This window comes from Peromyscus eremicus, chromosome 14 (assembly GCF_949786415.1).
Source record: "Peromyscus eremicus chromosome 14, PerEre_H2_v1, whole genome shotgun sequence".
In the NCBI taxonomy this organism is placed as follows: domain Eukaryota; kingdom Metazoa; phylum Chordata; class Mammalia; order Rodentia; family Cricetidae; genus Peromyscus; species Peromyscus eremicus.
Window position 1 is genome coordinate 48,989,315 of NC_081430.1, and position 17,800 is coordinate 49,007,114.

The 17,800-nt window shown below is 40.3% G+C and overlaps 1 protein-coding gene across 4 annotated transcripts in view; it reads right to left on the reverse strand.

Annotated features, from left to right (window-relative positions):
- Positions 1-1,095: 1,095 nt before the first annotated feature.
- LOC131923819 (cation channel sperm-associated auxiliary subunit beta-like) overlaps positions 1,096-17,800 on the reverse strand; it is a 170,900-nt gene continuing 154,195 nt past the window's right edge. For 3 of the 4 annotated variants that reach the window (XM_059279005.1, XM_059279004.1, XM_059279003.1), the window contains 4 exons: positions 5,265-5,400; positions 2,489-2,589; positions 1,844-1,918; positions 1,096-1,558 (listed from right to left, as the gene is read on the reverse strand). In XM_059279005.1, the coding sequence (XP_059134988.1) occupies positions 1,367-1,558; positions 1,844-1,918; positions 2,489-2,589; positions 5,265-5,400 (504 nt within the window). In that variant the 3' untranslated portion in view covers positions 1,096-1,366. Of the gene's footprint in view, positions 1,559-1,843; positions 1,919-2,488; positions 2,590-5,264; positions 5,401-17,800 lie in introns of those variants that run through there. The other variant, XR_009382733.1, reaches the window with a different exon arrangement.

Consider the following 17,800-nt stretch of genomic DNA (forward strand, 5'->3'; position numbering starts at 1 on the left):
TGTGTTTTGAAAGTCCCTCACAGGCCTCTAGTTGATAACCTGGTTTCCAGCTGCTAGCATTGTTTTGGGAGCAGAGGAAATGTTTGGACACAGGGCACAGATGGTGGACACAGTATCAGGTTATAGATAGACCACACTTGTGGTTAACTTTCTGTTACACATCTGTTGATAGGACCAGCTGCTTTATTCTCCAGCCAACATGGAGAGGAGCTCATTTCACTACCATGTTTTCCCTAGCATGCTCGACTACCCTAGGGAACTGTGAGCCCCAGGAAGTTTTTCTTCCTTTCGTTTGTTTATGTCAGGTATCCAGTCACTATGATGAGAAAACATAGCTGAGGCAAGCGGTGAGGTATGCTTAGAATAAAGAAGAATCAGATGGTTGTGAGCTACCACGCAGGTGCTGAAATTCAACCCACACCCTCTGCAAGAGCAACAGGTGCTCTAAGCCACTGAGCCATCACTCCAGCACCAACACTCCTTAAGCTTTTCTTTCTACTAAGTGCCCATGACACTTGGGGCTCTGAGATCTCTTCTCATTCATGGTAATCTTATTTTTCTTAGTAAGAGGTGATTATAAAACAAGGGAATGCTCCTGACCTTAAACTTTATAGTCCCTGAGGGTTCTGAGTAGTTCACCCTGTTCCTCCTCCATGCCCAAATGAACCCATAGCACTCTCCTCCCTCACAAACCTCTGCCATGTGTGCCAGGTCTGATACCTGGGTGTAACCATCACTTTCTGGATCCTGGGGACAAGTTCACCAGAAGCACACAGAAGCATATCCTTTGGAGTTCTGTATGCTGCATGTTTAAAACCAACACCCGGCTCAACCACTATATTCTTCGAGTACTCCATGATGGAGTCATCGTCCCCTCTTATTAGGTACCACAAACCGTTTGGCCATCTTTAAGAAACCGAAATGACTTCTTCTTTTTTATTTCCTTCAAGGCTCTGAAAACATATCCACTGATTAGTCTCTCCATGTCTGACTCCCATGGTGTAATGGTACCCTCATTGTACCACTATTCTATCTAGAACCTGACCCTACAAAATGAACTCTAGATCATATGAGCTGAATAATGCAGAAAACCCATTCCACAGAGAATTGGTTATCATTTTATATTTTCCAAAACCATCTAAAAAAATAGAACAAAACCACGTAAGTGCTAAAGTAATTTTCTATGTATTGAAAATAAGAAAATGGAAATTGGAGCTACTGACTAACAGCAACTAGAATTATAATAGTATAATAACTCTATAGCATTGTGCCTAATGTGAATTTTTAAAATATAAATATATTGTATGGACATGTTTAATAGAACTAGAAAATAGAGATATCATTTGTTCACTATCCAGACTTTCCCTTATGAGCTGATACTCATAGTTGATGGGTTTGCAGTATTTCCTCTAATGTATCTCCGGAATGCTCTCAATGGGTGGATGTTACGCAGTCGGAATATAAATGATACAAAAATTAATCCCCCTAGCACTACGGATGTTGCAACAGCAATTAGTGTATGTCCTGGAAAAGGCAACGGTACTTCATCGACATAAATCTGAAAAGAGAAAGCAAAGTGGTTACATTTTCTGGATGTGGTAATGTAAAATACTGGTTATTGTGATACCACAATAAACCACACAGAAGAATTCCACCCAGAATTCTGTGGACATTAAGCATCCTCTACTAACCCACACTCTTATTTGTGGCTACAGCCTGGCCAAGCTGTGTGTGGCACACAAATTCTGCCCGTGTTTTCATCCTTATCCATAACTTGGATTGACAAGTGCTGTGTCATTTTCTCAGTCATCATCTCATTCCATACTTTATGCATTTACTGTACCTGAAATTCTTCTTCTAAGTTACAAAAGCTGACCCCAGGAACCACAGACACCTTGAAGTGAAACAGTTCAGAGCCCTATGGAACAAACACAGATGGTCATTATCAACATGTGTGTTCCTTTAAACAAAAATATCGATGGGAGCTACATTCATAGATGTCATTTATAAGGAGTGTCAAGGATTCTGACATGAACATCACATATGAAATGAAGAGGAATTAAAACAGGAACTCAATGACATAGTTTTATTTTCAGAATGAAACTAAAACATAAAACAATTTGGCTTTCACAAACACTTTGAGCTAGCCTTCATATCTGTGGTTTTAACATATCTCTGCATTTTCACTGTTTTTCATACTTACCTGTGCTTTAGTTATCCCTCTGACCTCAACTTTTGGAAACAACTTTTCTGCTTCCCTTAAGCCAATTGATCTGGCCTATCTCTTAGAAAACAGTAAATTGATGTTTTGTTCAACATTCAGATTCTTTTAGAAATAAGACAAGGGAATAAAGAAAAAAGAAACATTTTCTATATATCTAAACCTGCTATTCCCACCGATCACCAACATCTAAATGTTAATTCTTACTTTAGCATACATGCTTAACTCTAAACTCTACATGGTAAAAATGAAAAGCTGTGAACTCACCTTTATACTTAGGTTGAGACCTAAAGGATTATATACTGGAGTGTTAAGCAGTGGCTCTAAGTAATCCTTCATTTTCTTAACGTTTTCTGGCATATGGTGTTCTAAAATAAATGAAATACATTTAAAGCACACTTACATTTTCATATTTTGCCTGAAAGTTTTTATGTACAGTAAGATACAATGAAAGGTTCTGTTGTGTAATGTTGCTAAGGTAACTCATGCTCTTAGTTTTGGCTGACTTTGTAAGTACATTTAGAGTTGGGTTTTTCCTAAAGATACTTTAATATAGGCTTAAGCAGAAGGGTTAAGAGAGAAAAGGAGACACTCAGAAAAATATGTAACCCAGAGCATGGTCATGAACATCTCAAAGATTTACAGAAAATAAGATATACCCAAGTGTGGGTATGGGCTCAAGGGAGAATTTCCTATTTTCATTTTTAAAAAGTATCTGGTACTTAGAGGCTGGAGAGATGGTTGAGTGGTTAAGAGCATGGGCTGCTCTTGTAGAGGACCTGGGTTTGATTCCCAGCAGCCATGTAGCAACTCACAATCATCTGTGACTCCAGTTCTAGATGGCCTCTTCCGGCCTCTGAGTGTACCAGGGATGCAAGTGATGCACAGACATATAGCAAAACATCCATATTCATAAAAATGAAATTAAAAAATTCTGGTACTGGGGATTGAACCCCAGTGCTTTGTTCACGCTAGATAAGCACTCTACCACCAAACTTCATCCTTACTTCTCTTCAGGGAGATTAGACTGACTGCCTCCCATTGCTCCAGTGCCCTCCTCAAGAAAGAAGAGAGTGCCTGACGACCTAGCTGCATCCTGAGTTCCTTCTAGCCTCTGACTCATGAGAAACCAATCCTGACACGTCATGGTTTGTGTTTTTCATAGTGGTAGGCAAATGATTTTCCTAAGATGGCAGAGGAGTTGCACCATAGGATCGCTTAAGGGCTCTCCAGGAGAAGTAAGCAGCTCTTCACACCTACCTTGTCATTCTTTCTAAACAAGTGAGCTGATGTAGGTGTTATAAATTCTGGTGGTATAATGGTGAGAGGAGCTAAAGAAAATAACTGAAGCCCTGACTGTCTCCTTAGCTAATTTCCATTGGGAATATTCTCACCATGACTAACTTAATAGTTTCAGAGTCAGCTTGTAAAATGCTTCCATATTTAAAAGTCAATGCTCCAAACCTGGTAAGAGCCACCAGGATACCACAGAAACTGTAAATATTAATCATGGAACATGGGAGCTTTACTTTCTTTCCTGGAGTTTTCACTTCAAGAAGGTATTAAATTTGCAGACAAACTTTTCTGAAGAGAATGGAGAAAGAGTGGATGGTGGGGGAAGAGGGGATCATGTGAGGAGCGACTGAGAGGAGAGGAGGGATGGGAAACTGTGATGAGGCTGGGGAAAAGAGAAAAAGGATAAAAATGAAATCTATCAGAGTAAGACTCACTGACTACCAAATGTCTGCAAACTCAGTGATACAGTGATGACTAATCAAAACTCCAATTAACTTCATCTACCCACTTCACCAGACCTATCTGCCACCTCCCTGTCTTACTGTGGGACAGTGGGGATTAAACCTAAGGCTGCAAACATTCTAGGCAAGCATTCTACCACTGAGCTACAGGCCCAGTCCTTACATATCTGTCTGTCTGTGTGCCTGTCTGTCTGTCTATCTATCTATCTATCTATCACCTGAAAATATTCACACATGAATAAGCACAAAATATATAACTAATTGTTGTATTTTGAGGTAAAACAGAATTTAAGTAAATGTCCTTTTGTGTTGTAAAATATGTCTGTCTCTTTTTAGCTCTTTACCATAAAAGCCACACTTTCTTTCTTTTCTTTCCTCTTTTTGGGACACTGTCTCATGTACCCCAGGCTGGTCCCATCTCACTATAGAACTGAAACTGTCCTTGAATGCCGGCCTTTACCTACCAGGTACTGGGATTACCACTGCATAGTACCACATTCAGCCAAAAACCACAGTCACCAAACTTCACTTATGTAATTAGAAACCTATTTTACAGAATATCTGGCAACACCTAGAACATTTAGTTAACTGTTGTCGTAGTGAATAATAAAGACACTCAACTGGTGCACAGCACAAACCTCATCATTGTTGCTACTAATCCACAACAGGACTTTCAGATTCATTTTGTGCTACAAATTATTTGTTAGAGATTTATTTGTTTTTTAAAATTTATTTAATTTTATTTTATGTGCATTGGTCTGAAGGATTCAGATCCCCTGGAACTGGTGTTACAGACAGTTGTGAGCTGCCATGTGGGTGCTGGGAATTGAACCCAGGTCCTCTGGAAGCACAGCCAGTGCTCTTAACCACTGAGACATCTCTCCTGTCCCAGAGATTTATTTGTAATTATGTTTGTATGTGGGTATGTACAGGCTCCTGCAGATATATAGGCATAGGGTGCCCTGGAACTGGAGTTACAGTTATGTGATCTGCTTGACATGGGTCCTCTGCAAGAGCATTATACTCTTTTAAGCACTGAGTATCTCTTCAGCCCTGCAGTTCAAATAAAAAAATCTGGCCGTATACCACTGAATCCAGGATACTGGAAGTGATGAGAACATAAAAGGAGATGACAGAGGTAAATGTCAACATGCCAATGATTCAAATCCTTTTCTACAAAACTCCTGGCTATTTTCCCTGTGAACAGGCTTTGCAATCCACTCATTTAAAAACACACTAATGATAAAATGGCTTGTGAGATAAGCATAGGAGACAGAAAACCATACTTAATTGCCAGTTTTGCCTCTTATTAACTTCGGTCATGGTAACCAAATATGGAGGTTCCACGGCGAATTTTTCATTTTCAGTGAAAATTTCCAAAGCAACTGGGTATTGTGTGACTGGAAACTTGAAACGATGAACCTAAAATATAAATTCCATGAATGCATATGAGTCTGGAGAACTCAATACTATTATTCCTGGTCAAGAAATGAATGACATTTTCACGGAATCTTGGCTATTCTAAGAGGCATGCTTCTTAGGGTCTCTGTCTTTCAGACATGAAAACAATCTATCACAACACAATCCATACATTCCAAGGCAGCAAACATGGTAATGAGATTCACAACTTTAAGAAACAATGTTTATAAAGTTAGTATAAAAAATGATAGGTGTCATTATAGAATTTTTCATATATATATCATGGAACAAATAAAGTCATTATACTTTAGGTGTTTTTTTTTTCCACTCCTCTTGCAGGTCCCCTTCTTCTCTCCAGACAGACTTCTCTTCTGCTTTTTCTTTATTTTTCCAGACAGGGTTTGTCTGTGTAGCCTTGGCTGTCCTGGAACTCATTCTGTAGACCAAGCTGGCCTCAAACTCACAGATATCCACTTGTCTCTGCCTCTAGAGCGCTAAGATTAAAGGTGTGTGCCACCACCACCTGACTTCTCTTCTGCTTTTAGGTCACATAAATTCTCTGAAACACCCCATTTATGATCTCTTCCTCCTCTTGTGCAGTCTCTTTTCTACTTTCTACTCCCCCAATATAAATTTAAGTGTGGAGTCTTTGTATGAGGAAAAACATAGCACTTCTCTTCTAAGTGGAACTTACTTTACTTAACATAATGATTTCCAGTACTATCCATCTTCCTGCAAATGTCATGATTTAATGTTTCTTTATGACTGAAAAATACACTTGTACAACATTGTAGCTGGACCAGTACTATCCATCTTCCTGCAAATGTCATGATTTAATGTTTCTTTATGACTGAAAAATACACTTGTACAACATTGTAGCTGGAAGGTTTCTCTGGTCCTGCCTGGTCTGCGGTTCCACAGCCACTTATAAAGTAATTACTCAGAAGCTTAATATTAATTAATTGCTAGCTAGGTCTTATATCTTAAATTACCCCTTTTCTACTAATCTATGTTTTGCCACATGTTCTGTGGCTTTACTAGTCTGCTGGCATCTTGCTCCTTGGGTGGCTGGCTAGCCTGTCCCCCATTCCATCTTTGTCTTCCTGTCTCTCTCCTTGGATTTCCCACCTGCCTCTAAGCTGCCTTGCCATAGGCCAAAACAGCTTTATTTATTAGCCAATAGGAGCAACACATATTCACAGCATTCAGGAAGACATCTCATAGCACAACATATTGTTTATCCATGTGTCAATGTTTTCATTTCTTAGTTATTTTGAGTATTGCAGTAATAGACATGTATGTGCATGCATCTCTGTGGTATAGTGACTAAGTTCTTTGGGTGTCTATCCAGGTGTGGTACATTTGGATCACACGGTTCTTAACAATTACACTAAGTTAAATTAATTGATTACTATTATTATTATTAATTGTGTGTGTATTCATGTGTGTGCAAGTGCCCAAGTACTCAAGTGTCACAGAATGCATGTGAAGGTCAGAGGGTAACTTGGAGAAGTAAATCTTTCTTTCTACCAGGTGGATCCCACAGACTGAACTCAGCTTGTCAGCCTTGGTGACAAAAGCAACAGATGCCCCTGTCCACTGAGCTAACTCATCAGTACTGATTTTAATATGAACTGAGATGAGGCGTTATGGTCTCTTCATCACTGCTCTTTATGCTTAAGATGCCTGTGGCTATTCAAGAGTGTTTGAGCTTACCTATGGATTTTTGGATTGTTTCCTACTTCTGTAAAGAACGTCACTGGATTCTGATGGGGATTACATTGAATTTGTAGACTGCTTTGGGTAAAAGCCATTTCACAACATGAATCACATCAGTTCATGAGCATGGGAGACACTTCCATCTTCTGGTGTCTTCTTCAGATTCAGTCTTCATTGTCTTATAAGTTTTTAATTAAGAACTCTTTTACTTCTTAGGTTAAGTTTCCTTCCTTCCTTCTTTCCTTCCTTCCTTTCTTTCTTCCTTCCTTCCTTCTTTCCTTCCTTTCTCCCTCCCTCCCTCCTTCCATCCCTCCCCCTTCTTTGTTTCTTCAGATACTATAAATAGGAATTTTTTTTCTCAGAAAGCTTATTATTGGTATAATAAACCAGAATTGCACTGTGAAAGCTTATCTCAAACAAAACATCTTTGTGTGTTCATATGTATATGTGTTTGTGTATTTGTGCACTTGTGTGCAGGTGTCTCTGTGTGGATGGCAGGAGTCAAGGTCCAGTGTTATTCAAAAACACTGGACCTTCCTCCCATATTATTTTTGGAGGAAGAGTCTCTGATTGAACCTGGGCCTCATTGATTTGGTTAGATTAGCTGGCCAGCAAGGCTCTGGGATCCTCCTGTGTCTGTCTTGCCAGGTGAGTGCCCTCATGCCTAGGATTTTTTTAAGTGGGTGCTTGCAAGGAAAAGTTTATTGACTTAGCCACCTCCTAGACCATCCCCCATTATATTCATTTATTTGAGACAGGTTCTCTCTATGTAGTTCTAGATAGCCTGGGACTTGTTACATAGACCACACTGGCCTCAGACTCTCAGAAATATGCCTGTCTCTGCCTCCCAAGTGCAGAGATTAAAGGCATGTACCAAGAACCCAAGACTTTGTACATGTTAGATAGGCACTCTACCATTGAACTAAATCTCAGTCTTCCTCACCCTCTTTAAAGATGCATACAGTCTTATATAGACAAGGCTAGTCTTGAACTTGCTATGTAGCCAAGGCTGGCCTTGAACTCTTAATCCTCCTGTATCCATCTCCTTAAAGTTGAGTGTACAGGCATCAGTCACCAATGAATGGATTTGATCAGCTGTCACTTGAGGGTTCAATTTCCAATACCACTTTTAGATGAGACTTCTGTCCCCTCCCTCCCTGCTGAGACGCCATAGTTGGAACTGCATGTGACTTGGCTTTTTTCCATTGTATCACTCACTCATCTTTTTCTTGGTAGGTGTGCTTTGTGAATTTTCATAACTTTTGATAACTTCTTAGGAAATGGAGTCTAGTATTTCTCTTGCTGACTCTTCCCCTTAACCAGGCCACACAGAGGTATTTTCTAATCTGTCATCTCATCTAGAAATCCCCTAAACAACTTTTTGGAGAGGAGGTCTTATTATTTTTTTTTTTTTTATTAAGAAATTTTCTGTTCATTTTACATATGAACCACAGGTGCCCCTCTCCTCCTTCCTCCTGCCCCCCAGGCTTTCCCCCTCATCCCATCCCCCATTTCCACCTCCTCCAAGGCAAGGACTCCTGTAGGGAGTCAGTAGAGACTGGTACATTCAGTTGAGCTAGGTTCAAGCCCCTCCCCCTGCACCAAGGTTGTACAATGTGTCCCACCATAGGCACTGGGCTCCAACAAGCCTGCTCATGTAGCAGGGATCGATCCTGATCCCACTGCCAGGGACCCCTTAAGCAGGTGAAGCTAAACTACTATCTCGCCTATGCAGAGGGCCTAGTCCAGTTCCATGGAGGCTCCACAGCTATTGGTCAACAGTTCATGAGTTCCTGCTAGTTTGGTTGTCTCTGTACATTTCCCTATCATGGTGTTGATGCCCCTTGCTCATACAATCCCTCTTCTCTCTCTTTGACTGGACTTCTGGAGCTTAGCCTGGTGCTTGTCTGTGGATTTTTGCATCTGCTTCCATCAATTACTAGATGGAGGCTCTATGGTGACAGTTAGGAAATTCATGAATCTGATTACTGGAGTAGGCAAGTTCAGGCACCTTCTCCCCTATTGCTAGTAGTCTAAGGTGGGGTCATCCTTGTGGATTCCTGGGAACTTTCCTAGCACCCTGTTTCTCCCTGTTCCCTTGATGTCTCCCTCTATCATGGTATCTCTTTCCTTGCTCTCCCACTCTGTCCCTGTTCCAGCTTGAACCTCCCATTCCCTTATGTTCTCATTCCCCCATATCCTACGGGAGGTGAGGTCTTTTAAGATAGAGTCTTGCAATGTAGTCTAGGCTGGACTGTAGCTCACTAGGTAGCCTATGTAGGCCTCAATCTCCCATCTCAGCTTCCCAGGTGCTGATACTACAGGTGTGTGTCATCATGTGTGTTGAAACTCATAACTTTTTGTTTTCCTTTTACACAGTGATTATTATGAAGAAACTTGACCTATTTTGGCTAAATCATATCCTATAAGGCCTTCAATCAACTAAGTCTTGCCTGTCTCCCTACACCTTACCCTATGTCTCTGCTTGTCACAATCTCTCACACATACTTGGTAACTCAGGCTTTGGATTCAGCATTCAAACTGAGCTTTGGTGCCTGTTAACAGTATGGGTTCCCCAAAGAATGTATATGGAGTATTACTTAGCTGTAAAAAAACAACCACCTCAAGAAATTTGCAGACAAATGGATGGAACTAGAAAAAAATAATTCTGAGTGAGGTAACCCAGACCCAGAAAGACAAACATGGTATGTACTTACTCATAAGTGGATATTATATGTAAAGCAAATGATAACCAGTCTACAATTCACAGCCCCAGACAGCCTAGATAACAAGGAGGTCCCAAATAGGGATGCATGGATTTTCCTGGGAAGGGGAAATAGAAGAGCTCCTCAGGGTAAACCAGGGGTGAGGGTGGGGAGGCAGGGATGGGAGGATGGGAACTTGAGGGAGCAGGTTGGGTGGGCTATGTGCAGGGGGCATGTTGGGGGTAGGATGGAGGGGGAGAGTAATGAAAGAGACATCTTGATGGGGGGCATTTTGTGGTTAGAGAGAAACTTGGTGCCAGGGGACTCCGAGGAATCCACAAGGATGATCCCAGCTAAGACCCCTAACAATAGTGGAGATGGTACCTGAACTAGCCATCTACTGTAATCAGATTGGTGACTACCCTAATTGTCATCAGAGAGCATTCACTTCGTAACTGATGGTATCAGATGCAGATCACAAGCACTGGACCAAGCACAAGGGAAGAGGGATTGTACCAGCCAGGTGGGTCAAAGTCATGACAAGGGAACCCACAGAGACAGCTGACCTGAACTCGTGAGAGCTCATGAACTCTGGAACAACAGTTAGGGAGCCTGCATGGGACCAACCTAGGCCTCTGCATGTGTGTGACAGTTGTATAGCTTGGTCTGTTTGTAAGACTGCTATCAATGAGATCTGGATCTGTCCCTAGTGTTTGAGCTGCCTTTTGGGAACCTATTCCCCATGCTGGATTACCTTGCCCAGCCTTGAGGCAGGGGGAGGAGCTTGGTCCTGCCTCAACTTGATGTGCCATGCTTTGTTAACTCTCATGGTAGGCCTGCCCCTTTCTGAATGGAGATGGAGGAGGAGTGGATGGGGAAGGGGTTAGATGGGAGGTGGGGGAGGGGATGGGAGGAGAGGAGGGAGGGGAAATTATAGTTGGTATGTAAAATAAATGAAAAAAATAATTAAATTGCTACAAGCCTCAGGAATGTAGTAAGAATTAAGCAGAATATGGTAAAGCTATACCTGGAAGAAACAAGGAATTCTTTGAGAGGAAAAGCCAAATCTAAAGGCGTATTTGATATTATTTGGCTTTTAATATATCAGCTGTTTCCTGCTATGAATTTCATGTGTGCTCTCATATCTCATAACTTCCCCAAGAACTTCTAATTGTATTTTATCTGAAATACCTCTCAAGCATCCAAAGCCAAATGGCAGACAGAATAAGCTTTTCAGACCAACTGCTGATCTCCTGAATTAAGGTAAACACCCTTACTGAGACATTGCCTATCTCCTAGGCCATGCAAACTTTAGGTACATAGCTTTGTTTCTTGTGCAAATTAAGCTCAGACCCTCTGGCAATTGACTCAGAACAAAAGGATTTTTTGCATACCAGGGGCAATGAAACTATGAGTCCAGTTTCCTAGCCCAGACCAGAGTTACCCTGCCCTGCCAGGAAACAAACAAACAAACAAAAAAACAAAAAAACAGTGACATAGAAAAATAGAGCGGGTTTTATTTTAGTGACTCACAGACTTTTATCTAACCACCTGTAAGAGTGTAGTTGGAGTACATTTATGATAAACTTATAACGTTTCACCTAACCACTTATAAGAATATATTTTTAGCACATAAATTTCCTTTCTGACTCATTCTAGGCCTTATTTTAACCCCACCTCCTCTATTTACACTCCTTTTGGGTTGCAAATGAAGCTGACTCACTGCTCTTGTGGGGACCTTGGAAGTCTTGCATTGTGTTGTGAGATTTACTGCTTGCAAGGTGGTAGACTGGTTCCATGAGAGGAAGGGGAAGGAACCAAGATGGAGAGACATGAAGATGAAGATGAGGATGAGGCAAAAAGAGCTTAGTTAGAACTAGGATAGGACAGGAGGAAAAGGGACAGAGAGGAGCTAAGTATGAGTACAGAACTGAAGCTGTGTAGATAGAATTTAATCTCAGAGGAATAAAGTGGACAGATGAATAGAATTTAATCTCAGAGGAATAAAGTGGATGGATGAAAGAGCTTGGTGTACTTAGATTCATTCTCTCAGATTATTTGCACCATTGGTAGCATGTGGTGATACGTTGTGTACCCCAATATATTGTGCATCCTAATAAACTTATCTGGGGATCAGAGGACAGAGCCAGCCACTAGATTAGACATAGAGGTCAGACAATGGTGGCACATACCCTTAATCCTATCACTTGGGATGCAGAGATCCATCTGGATCTCTGTGAGTTCAAGGCCACACTGGGAACAGAGCCAGGCAGTGGTGGCACAAGCCTTTAATCCCAGCAATTGAGATCTCATGCTTTTGCTTGGAAAGCACACATGCCTTTAATCCCAGGAAGTGACATGGCTGGGTGGAAAATGGTATATAAGGCGTGAGGAGAAAGGAACTAAGTAGCAGTTCAGCTGAGATCCATTTGGGGTGAGGACTCAGAGGCTTGCAGTCTGAGGAAACAGGTTCAGCTGAGGAGTTGGTAAGGTGAGGGTGGCTGTGGCTTGTTCTAGTTGATAGATTCAACACGAAACACCCCCCAGCCCACCCCACCCCCCCGTTTGGGCATGTCTGGCAGACCTAGACACTTCCGCCTAGCAAGTTCCAGGTCAAAATAGCCATTTCTGGGCCAAGGCGTCTCGCATGACCAGGACCCCGTGGCTTTGCATGGTTGCATAAGAGCACTCAACACAACCATATGATCTACGCGCATGCGTGGAGTAGCCACATCGACCTGTGTACATGTGCGCCACCCAGCCTTTATAAGCCGGTGCCATATTCCCGGCTTCCTTCGTCTTCTCCACACACGTGTCTTTTCCGCAGGCCTGAGCACTTGTCTGTCTCTCTTATCGTAATAAAACTCTTGTTAGTGGATTCTGTCATGTTTCGTGACATTTCCTCGCAGGGTAAGAGCGCTGCCAAATAACTAACACTATTCCCCTGATCTTTCAGCTTTCACCCTAATATGTGGCTCCAGGTTTTTTATTGTAAGACTTTTAAGATTTGTGTTACATCAGCGTCTCTTCTGGAACCCTGGGGAGGAAACTATCTAGAGGATGGACCCCAAAAGTTTCCAATATTAAAAAAAAAACAAACAACAACTCAGAATCGTTTTCAGTCTGCTTTCTCTGTAACTCAAATACAAAGAGATAAATTACAGGGGAGGCTTGAAGAAATGTATAGTAGGTAGATTATTCTTTCTCGATTTAGGAGGTTGTAGAAGATGATTAAGAATTCAAGGTCAGGGCTGGAGAGATGGCTCAGAGGTTAAGAGCACTGGCTGCTCTTCCAGAGGTCCTAAGTTCAAATCCCAGCAACCGAATGGTGGCTCACAACCATCTGTAATGAGATCTGATGCCCTCTTCTGGCAGGCAGGGATACATGCAGACAAAACACTATATACATAATAAATAAATAAATCTTAAAAAAAAAAAAGAATTCAAGGCCAAGTCAGCAGACCTCCTGCAGACAGGTTGGACTACCACTATCCCCCACCAGACCCAGTAACCCACAAACCGCACCCCTCTCAAACTCACTCACCCTCCAAGACTGTGACTGTTCCCCGAGACAGAGCCTGCCAGCGCCAACTGGACTAAGAGGTGAGTTTTTGTCTAAGTTGGGCCCAGAGGCACAACCCTGTGCCCCCCACACCATCACCTATTGCAGTCCCAGTTTCTTGGACTACCACCATCCCCCACCAGACCCTGCAACCCACAAGCCCCACCCCTCCCAAACTCACCCACCCTCTCATACTGTAGCTACTCCCTGAGACAGAGCACACCAGTACCAAATGGACTAAGAGCTACTCCCTGAGACAAAGAGCACTGATTAGACCAAGAGTCCCAACTAGACCAAGAGCTCCTACTGGACCAAGAGTATCGATCAGACCAAGAGTATCGATCAGACTCCCTCAGACACAGACACTGCTTGCACTAAGTGGAGAAAGAGATAGGTAGACGCCAGTGCAAAAATGCAGTCAACAACATAAAGACCAATATGGCTCCATCTGAATGTACATCAGAAAGACTTGGACATCCCAATGCAGAAGAAACAGAAGAAATTGACCTTAAAAATTACTTTAAGAAGATAATAGAGGTCTTCAAAGAGGACATGCAAAATTAATTCCCTTAAAGAAATTGAGGAAAAGTCAAACAAAAAATTGGAAGAAATCAGTAAATCTCTTAAAGAAAGCCAAGAGAAAGCAATTAAACAGGTGAGGGGAAACTTCAAGATTTGAAAACTGAAATCAAGACAATAAAGATGACACAAACTGAGGAAATGCTGGAAGTGGAAAATCTGAGTAAACAAACAGGAACTACAGATGCAAGCATAACCAACAGAATGCAAGAGAGATATGATAGAGGAAATAGATTCGTCTGTCAAAGAAACACTAAAGCCAACAAAGTCATAACACAAAATTTCCAGGAAATTTGAGACACCATGAAAAGACTAAACCTACGAATAATAGGGATAGAAGGAGAATAATACCAACTCAAAGATACAGAAAATATATTCAACAAAATCATAGAAGAAAACTTTCCCAATCTGAAGAAGGAAATGTCTATAAAGACACAAGAACCTTACAGAACACCAAATAGACTGGATCCAAAAAAAGTCCCCTCATCACATAATAATAAGGGAACTAACAGACATTATGACTCAAATGGATTTAATAGATATCTATGAAATATTCCACCCTAACAAAAACAATATACCTTCTCAGCACGCCATGGAACCTTCTCTAAAATTGACCACATGCTTGGTCACAAGGCAAATATCAAGAGATAAAAAAAAATTGGAATAACCTCTGGTATCTTATTGGACCACCATGGCTTAAAGTTAGATTTCAACAATAACAAAAATTACAGAAAGCCTATAATCTCATGGAAACAGAATAATGCCCAACTGAATCACCAATGGGTCAAGGAAGAAGTAAAGAAAGAAATTAAAGATTTCCTAGAATTCAATGAAAATGAATGTACAACATACCCAAACTTATGGGCCACTATGAAAACAGTGCTAACAGGAAAATTCATAGCACTAAATGTAAACATAAAGAAGATAGAGAAATCTCACACTAGTGACTTAACAGCACACCTAAAAGATCTAGAAGAAAAAGAAGCAAACTTACCTAGGAGAAATAGATGGCAGGAAATAATCAAATTGAGGGCCAGAATCAATAAAATAGAAACAAAGAACAATAAAAGAAACAATGAAACAAAGAGTTAGTTCTTTGAGAAAATCAACAAGACAGACTAGTCCTTATCCAAATTAAGCAAAAGGCAGAGAGAGAGAGAGAGAGAGACAGAGACAGAGAGAGAGAGACAGAGAGAGACAGAGAGAATCCAAATTAATAAAATCAGAAATGAAAAGGGAGACATAACAACAAACAACAAGGAAATCCAGAGAATCATTAGGTCATACTTCAAACATCTGTACTTCACAAAATTAGAAAATCTAAAAGAAATGGACAATTTTCTTGATAGGTACCACATACCAAAGTTAAATCAAGACCAGATAAACTATTTAAATAGACCAATAAAACCCCTAAGGAAATGGAAACAGTCATTAAATGTCTCATGACAAAAAAAAACAAAAAAAAACAAAAAAAAACAAAAAACCCAAGACCAGATGGCTTCAGCACAGAATTCTACCAGATTAAAAAAAAAAAAAAAAAAGCTAATACCAATATTCTTCAAATTGTTCCACACAATAGAAACAGAAGGAACATTACCAAACTCTTTTTATGAGGCTACAGTTACCCTGATACTCAAACCATACAAAGATGCAACAAAGAAAGAGAATTATAGACCAATCTCCCTCATGAACATTGATGCAAAAATACTCAATAAAATACTGGCTAACTGAATCCAAGAACACATCAAAAAATTATCCACCATGACCAAGTAGTCTTCATCCTAGGGATGCAAGGACGGTTCAACATCTGAAAATTTGTCAATGTAATACACCATATAAACAAACTGAAAGAAAAAACACCACATGATTATCTCATTAGATGTTGAAAAAGCCTTTGACAAAATACAACACCGCTTCATGATAAAGGTTCTAGAGAGATCAGGAATACAAGGAACATACCTAAACATAATAAAGGCAATTTACAGCAAGCCAAAAGCCAACATCAAATTAAATGGAGAGAATTCCACTAAAATCAGGAACAAGACAAGGCTGTCCACTCTCCCAATATTTGTTCTATATAGTACTTGAAGTTCTAGCTAGAGCAATAAGACAACAAAAGGAGATCAAGGGGATACAAATTGGAATGGAAGAAGTCAAACTTTCCCTATTTGCGGACAATATGATAGTATATATAAGTGACCCACAAAATTCTACCAGGAAACTCCTATAGCTAATAAACTCCTTCACTAATGTGGCAGGATACAAGATTAACTAAAAAAAAAAATCAGTAGCCCTCCTAGATACAAGTGATAAATGGGCTGAGAAAGAAATCAGAGAAACATCACCCTTTACAATAGTCACAAATAATATAAAATACCTTGAGATAACACTTAACTAAATAAGTAAAGGACCTGTATGATAAGAACTTTAAGTCTCTGAAGAAAGAAATTGAAGAAGATATCAGAAAATGGAAAGATCTCCCATGCTCATGGATAGGTAGGATTAACATAGTAAAAATGGCAGTCTTACCAAAAACAATCTACAGATTCAATGCAATTCCCATCAAAATCCCAACACAATTCTTCACAGACTTGGAAAGAACAATACTTAACTTTATATGGAAAAACAAAAAACCCAGGAAAGCTAAAAGACTCGTGTATAATAAAGCAACCTCTGGAGGCATCATGATCCCTGATCTCAAGCTCTACTATAGAACTATAGTAATAAATACGCTTGTTACTGGCATAAAAACTGACATGTGGGCCAATAGAATCAAACTGAAGACCCTGACATTAATCCACATACATATGAATATTTGATTTTTGACAAAGGAGCCAAAATTGTACCATGGAAAAAAGAAAGCATCTTCAACAAATAGTGCTGGCATAACTGGATGTCAAAATGAAGAAGATTGCAAATAGATTCATATCTGTTGCCATGCACAAAACTCAAGTCCAAGTGGATTAAAGACCTCAACATAAATCCAGTTACAATGAACTTGATAGAAGAGAAAGTAGAAAGTAGTATTGAACAAATTGGCACAGGAGACCACTTTTTATATATAACACCAGTAGCACAGACACTGAGAGCGACATTTAATAAATTGGACCTCTTGGAACTGAGAAGCTTTTGTAGAGCAAAGGACACAGTCAATAAGACAAAACAACAGCCTACAGAATGGGAAAAGATCTTCACCAACGCCACATCTGACAGAGGGCTGATCTTCAAAATATATAAAGAACTAAAGAAACTAGACATCAAAATACCTAACAGTCCAATTAAAAAGTGGGCTACAGAGCTTAACAGAGAATTCTCAACAGAAGAATCTCAAACAGCTGAAAGGCATTTAAGGAATTGCTCAACATCCTTAGTCATCAGGGAAATGCAAATCAAAACAACTCTGAGATACCATCTTATACCTGTCAGAGTGGCTATGATAAAAACACTGAAGATAGCTTATGTTAGAGAGGATGTGGAACAAGGGGAACACTCCTCCACTATTGGTGGGAATGCAAACTTGTACAGCCTCTCTGGAAATTAGAATGGCAGTTTCTCAGAAAATTGGAAATCAATTTACCTCAGGACCCCGCTATACCACTTTTGGGCATATACCCAAGGAATGTTCAATCTTACCACAAGGATACATGCTCAGCTATGTTCAAAGCAGCATTATTCATAATAGCCAGAACCTGGAAACATCCTAGATGCCCATCAACTGAAGAATGGATAAAGAAAATGTGACACATATACACAGTGAAGTACTACTCAGCAGTAAAAAACAATGATATCATGAAATATGCAGGCAAATGGATGGAACTAGAAAATATCATCCTGACTG